General features: G+C 47.2%; 1 protein-coding gene across 1 annotated transcript in view; it reads left to right on the top strand.

Moving 5' to 3' along the window:
• TMEM213 (transmembrane protein 213) overlaps positions 1-563 on the top strand; it is a 4,284-nt gene extending 3,721 nt beyond the window's left edge. Inside the window, exon 3 of the mRNA XM_009877097.1 lies at positions 394-563. Within this exon, the coding sequence (XP_009875399.1) occupies positions 394-563 (170 nt within the window). The remainder of the gene's footprint in view (positions 1-393) is intronic.
• Positions 564-849: the final 286 nt, after the last annotated feature.

The following is an 849-nucleotide window of genomic DNA, read 5'->3' as shown; positions in this document are numbered from 1 at the left end:
AAGATCTCTCTGCCAGAGATGTTCTTACTCTCTCACATGACAGTTTCTCTACCCCAGGGTTATTTTGAACTAACTGCTTGTATCATACTCTACCCCTAAAAATGACCAAGGAGATGCTAAACAGGTGTTTTTAAAGATATCCATAATATTGGGCACAGTGGTAAGAGAAGCAGCTCAGGTGTTTGGCCAGACAAGGATGACCAAGTCTTGAAGATATACAGATGAAACCAAATATTGCCACACCCCAAGTTCAAGAGTCAGGCTTAGAGCTGCCAAGACAGAGTGACAGGCAACAGGGCAGACAGTGAAGCCACTGTCTCATCTGCCTTCTAGCAAGGGAAACCTGTTATGTACTCAGTTTTCCCTCAGCTCACTTCATTTCTTTGCCACTAGATGTGAACTTCTGCACTCAAGCGGCCATGTGCTGCCCGTCAGGCATGGATGACTACGGATGGATTGCAGCGGCCGTCGGCTGGAGCCTCTGGTTTCTCACTCTCATCCTGCTCTGCGTGGACAAGATCACGAAACTTCGGCCTGATGAACCCAAGTATTTGGTGGCTTGAAGCAAGGCAAGGCAGCAAGCAGCAGCACCTGGGAATGGGCAAGGTGCAAACAGACTGATAAAGCATTTCAATCACTTCCTACGAAACAAAAGGAAAAAAAAGAAAGGGAATGTACTTTCAGCCAAAAAAAAAAAAAAAGCCAGATTTAAGCAGGGAATCTGCTGGGGCTTCATTCTCCCTGTCAGGTCAATGCTGCCAGCCAAGGTGTGGAGCAGGCAAGTTCCTGCAAGCCACTACATCTGTCCCACAGTGCTCAGAAAACGTTTTCCCTGAGCCCTTTCACACT

The sequence above is a fragment of the Apaloderma vittatum genome, unplaced genomic scaffold, assembly GCF_000703405.1.
Source record: "Apaloderma vittatum isolate BGI_N311 unplaced genomic scaffold, ASM70340v1 scaffold4509, whole genome shotgun sequence".
Classification (NCBI taxonomy): domain Eukaryota; kingdom Metazoa; phylum Chordata; class Aves; order Trogoniformes; family Trogonidae; genus Apaloderma; species Apaloderma vittatum.
This window is presented reverse-complemented; position numbering and strand designations above follow the sequence as displayed.